General features: G+C 34.6%; 1 protein-coding gene across 1 annotated transcript; it reads right to left on the bottom strand.

Annotated features, from left to right (window-relative positions):
* Window positions 1-481: 481 nt before the first annotated feature.
* On the bottom strand, window positions 482-3,632 carry LOC6054402 (lactoylglutathione lyase). The gene is made up of 5 exons (XM_038252620.1): window positions 3,485-3,632; window positions 3,297-3,402; window positions 1,168-1,304; window positions 1,016-1,102; window positions 482-954 (listed from the first exon to the last, which is right to left on the bottom strand). The coding sequence occupies exons 2-5, from the start codon at window positions 3,366-3,368 to the stop codon at window positions 711-713; spliced, it is 540 nt and encodes a 179-aa protein (XP_038108548.1). The 5' UTR covers window positions 3,369-3,402; window positions 3,485-3,632; the 3' UTR covers window positions 482-710.
* Window positions 3,633-5,004: the final 1,372 nt, after the last annotated feature.

Genomic DNA, 5,004 nt, shown 5'->3' with positions numbered 1-5,004 from the left:
TTTGTATTCGACAGAAATCGATTTTTGAATGTTAACTGCTGACAAACAAATGTGTTTTCTTTAAATTCTCTAAAAAGTAAAATTTTACTATCTGCTTCATTTCTTTATTACATTCTTCTTGAAAATTAGATGATTTCGCTATCGGCATATAGATGGCTTAATGAAACCTTTCATTTATAGGTGTTTTGAAATATTTCATTAAAACCAATGTATTGTCAAACTGATAAATTCCTTTTTTTTAAGTTAACATGGCCTAATTTTCATATGTCGGTTCAAAATTTGGCGGTAATTGACTCTTCTTTTCAAATTGTCAGCCTGACATGAGCCGCTGAATTAGTGCGATTAAATGTTTCTTAAAAAAATCCTCCATAATATCACTTTATCAATACGGCTACAATTTGTAAATATTCTAACCATAATTCTTACTCAATTGTATTATTTTTTTGAAACATGTGATATTGTTGTTAAAGATAATCGATAATTTCGCATTCTCATCTCCGATTTATTGTCACTGGGACCGTACGTTCGTGAACAAAACAAATCTCAAATAAATATTAAGCAAACTCATCTGCATACAAGTACCCTTAAAAACAATCGAAATGGAATCAACAACTCCAATTCTGGTTCAACGGAAACAATAAAACCGGTACCTCACAAACATCAAGCATAAACTGCTTTCAAACCCCAAATTTCGTTAAGGCACAGAAGATCTACAATCCGGCCACCTTGGTCGCGTTGAAGATCTCGATCCAATAACCGTCCGGATCCTTGATGAAGGCCAGCCCCTTCATGCGGCCATCCTCGGGACGCTTGATGTACTCCACGCCTAGCTTATCGAACCGCTCGCAAGCCTTCTCCACATCCGGCACCATGATTCCGATGTGGCCAAAGCCTCGTGGCTCGCTGTTTCCGGTGTGGTACTTTTGGTCCGGATCGGATTCGGTGCCCCAGTTGCTGAAAGTAAAATTAAAGATTGGTGTAAATGTACAATTTTATCAAACTTTAAAATCCTCACTGTGTCAACTCCAGGGTGGCCTTACGGCTCATGGCCCAAGCGGTACACTGCTTCTTGTCGGCAGGCTGGTTGGTAATGTTCTCGTAGCTGTAAAAATTTCATCGATACGCTAATAAGTTATTCAAGCATGTGTCCACGTCTCACTGTCTTACCCCATAAAGTACAGCGAAAATTGTGCCTCGGGAAAGTCCAGCTTGCACAGCAGGTTCATTCCCAGCACCTCGTTGTAGAACGGAATGGAGGCGCGGGGGTCCTTGATGCGGTACATCGTTTGCTGGAAAATGAAGTCCTGGAATGGAAGAAGTTAAAAAGACTTTGTGTTCATTCGCAATCACAATAAATGTTGATCCAATAATTTGCCTTGCAATTTTTTACCTAAAACGTCCCAAAGACTGACAATAAATATCACAGTTATACGATTAAAATTGAAAAAAATATGTTTTAAGCTCATTTAAAAGGTCTATACAACAAATGACTGGTCGCATTATGAATCCAAACATCATTGTCCTCCAAATATCTGAGATTCGGCCACCAAAAGATACTAAAATATCACTTATGCGCTCATAGTTTTTGATAGGGTTGTCAGTTCTCCAGTTTTCTGGCCTAATTGGCTCATCAAATACCTATCTAAAAATATATAACAAGATGGGTTTTCTTACCAAAACCATTTTTTTACAATCTTCTGGACTGTAGCAAAAAGCTTTTTTAAACTTAACTTTTGAAGTAATTGACTAAACTTTATAATATAAAACTCCAAAACGGATCGAATGAGACCAAACCAGTCCAAATCGGTTCAGTTCGGATAATCAAGTCTGGACTGTATTGAAAATAATATTCTAACTATATTTCTAAGATTTTTACTACAAATATTAACTTTCAACTTTTCTATAAATTTAGTTATGACAATTGAACTGACTTAATTTTCACTTCTATGAATTGGGTCCTAAAATGAAGCATAGATTGCTGATACTGATGCTGATGCTGACAGTGATAAAGCTTATTTTTCTGAATACAATGACCCTTTGTACGACCACAAAGAGTTTAAAATGGATTTTTTAATCAATTTTGAAAAATCAACCTCGCGGTCCTTCTTGACAGAAAAGCTCTTACTTGACAGCTCGTTTCAAGGGGACCATAGTTGATCCATCGAAAAAATGTTGTCTTGTCAATTTTTTTTGCAATAAAATGAAAAAAAGTGATTAGAAATGGTTTTAAATCGTGTTTTTTACCGTTGTACATAAAAATTTACATAGGGTAGTACCCAATTAAAAATAAAAACATATTAATCATTTTTTTGAAATAATAATTAATTGAAAATATTGTATAACCATAGTATTTCAATAAATTTACCGTTGAAAATATAGTATTTATTATGTTTGATCGTTTTATTTCTTTAAAACGAACTAAAGATAATATTATAATAAAGTGACACGATCATCACAAATCGCAAAATGCAATCAGAATGCATTCATCCCACTAACTTGTGTGCACACCACCAACCAAGTATAAACAAACAAGTCCAACCCGACCGCTCACATCACTTTGTGGTGACAACACCCATTACTCAATAATAGCGACATCTTCTATGTGTACGGAAGCGAATCAACTATGTGATCATTTACGCACTTACAACCAAGTTAGGCTTGGTTAGGTAATTGTGAGACCAGAACTAAACAGATGCAAAATATCATCGTCGCAAATGGGTACGTTTGTTTGCGTTTTTTTTTTTTTTTGCAATTTAAATTGCACGACTTTTATCGTCTCTTTTAGATTTTAATGACTTTATATTCCATTTTCGGTTCCAAAGTAGAGTCATAAAAGAACACACACTTTTTAATGACCATATCGCGAGTTCATTACTCTTCTAGCCAGCAGCCATTATCTTGAGTTAGATAGTGACTTGGACAAACACATTGCGTGTAGAATTTGAATTTGTTCACGTCCAGCGGAGATAAGAAACCTGATTTGATTGCTGCACAAGTGCACAGAAGGTGACTTGAAAGTTTTTCTGACTTAGCTAGGCAACGTTTAAGTTTAAGTCACAGCCGCTTAAATCGGTGGTGCGGCGTGGAAAGCTAAATAGCATGACACCATCGGAGTAATTAGGGTAAAGGGTATTGTAATTTGTAAACTAAGTCCTTTGCAAACTTTTCAGACTATTGATTGTAATAAAAATCTTTCATGTACCAATTAGTACCAAAACAAGGCCGTTTACCCTAACAACAATTCATCTGCTCCCCCAAAATAAGTGACCTCGCTACCCTTTCTCCAATAACAATACCTTAGTTTCTGCATCAGGAAGCTTCAACAGCTGCTTGGCTTCCATGTCGGTCAATCCCTGGGCTTCACCCATCCTGGAAATGGCACTTCTACGAAGTAACGAAACACTAGAAAGTAAAAAAGTCTATTAGCAAATAAAATCCACGTAAATATAAAAATTTGCAAATAAAAAAAATCTAAAACACTTACCACGAAGTAAGAAAAAAGGCGACCGGCACTCACACGTACCATTCGGGGAATGAAGTAACACAACAGTCAAACAGACCAGACCGTGATCTGATGGTGTGGTTGTGGAGAGCTAACCTAATACAGAATAATGCAGTCAGAGTCTGACTGACTTGAACACCAAAACCGGGAGCTTTAAATGTGTGTGCGCACGTGAGGCATGGCCAAGGAATAACTCGAGCCGGCAATGTGGTGAGTTTTGAGAGTATCAGTGTGGGACCTAGGTGGTGGAACTCGTTGGACGAGGGAACTTTGAGAGTGGAGAGAAAAAAGGAGCGGCATTTCAGTTGTAGAACTTTTTGTGAGTTAAGCGTCAGAGGAATATATAAAAAAAAAAGTTTTAAACTATTATTTAACCATTTGTTCAAAATTGAAAATGATTCAATGTGATAATTAATTGTTGTGTTGTAACTTTATTTAAATTAAAGAAATCATCTACTGAATCGTCAAACTAGTCCATCGTGGCAAGACAGTAAGCAAATGAAAAACTCTCGTTTCTCTCAATTTCTCCCGCGATTCTTTATAGATACTCTTTTTCCTGGTCAAGCGGGATGGAGGTAGATTTAAAGCGAGAAACGAGAGGTTCTCTTTCTTCCAATGTCTTGCTCCGAAAATAACACAGTACACTATGAACGGTGTTTTATATTATAGTTGAAAAATAAATGCATCATGTATCAAGACAAAAGGATTAAAAAAGGAAGTTCAAATGCTTGAGAAAATATCACAGTTTAACTACAAAAGTCAACGAAATATCAAAAAAAATCTTTGAAATATATTATTATCATACTTCATGCCTAAGTCTAACATCGACCTGAAAAAAATAGATGATAAAAAAACAGTTTAATTGGACAGTAAAAAAATATTGGTAAAATGTTTTTCAAGCAGTCTTTTATAAAAAAAGATTATGTCAATCGCCTTTAAATTTTTAATTGATTGAATTGTAAAATTGTTGAATCATAAGGCCATTGCATTTGTCTGTGAAAATATTTAGCATTGTTGTGCTCGTTATGAAATATTTCATTTTTGTAAAATTCCGATGTGGCAAAGAAAAAAATCCAGAGTTTTTTTTGAAAAGGTCCTATAAGCTATTGTCTTTCTTATGTTTATAGGACCTATTAAAAAAAACTCTAGACATGTTTTTTTGCTATCTTTTATAATCATATTCGTTAATAATATTAATAATATTTTGATTTTCTATGAAAATTCCAATGGCCAGCACCGAAAAAACATTTTTTTTAAAGCACTTTTTTCAAATTTTGAATTTTTGGACCGCGAAGAAATACATTTAATTTTAACAAAAAGAATATTTTTGTAAAGCTGGTTTTCTCAATAGATATTTTAGCATACAAATAATAAAATTTATCAAAAATTTTCAAGAGTTTCATTTCAAAGGTCTTATAGACATATGAAACACAATAGCTTATAGGACCTTTATAAAAAGCACTCTAGATTTATACTACGCAATTTTTTCGATTTTTTGAGCC

The sequence above is a fragment of the Culex quinquefasciatus genome, chromosome 2 (genome assembly GCF_015732765.1).
Source record: "Culex quinquefasciatus strain JHB chromosome 2, VPISU_Cqui_1.0_pri_paternal, whole genome shotgun sequence".
Taxonomy (NCBI): domain Eukaryota; kingdom Metazoa; phylum Arthropoda; class Insecta; order Diptera; family Culicidae; genus Culex; species Culex quinquefasciatus.
This window is presented reverse-complemented; position numbering and strand designations above follow the sequence as displayed.

What these genes read in the sequence shown, in the direction of transcription:
- LOC6054402 (XM_038252620.1), bottom strand. Translation starts at nt 3,368, where the DNA reads ATGGGTGAAGCCCAGGGATTGACCGACATGGAAGCCAAGCAGCTGTTG. An exon ending in TTCCTGATGCAGAAACTAAG is followed by an intron (nt 1,305 to 3,296) that starts GTATTGTTATTG and finishes CTTCCATTCCAG; the next exon opens with GACTTCATTTTCCAGCAAAC. An exon ending in GCCACCCTGGAGTTGACACA is followed by an intron (nt 955 to 1,015) that starts GTGAGGATTTTA and finishes TTTTACTTTCAG; the next exon opens with CAACTGGGGCACCGAATCCG.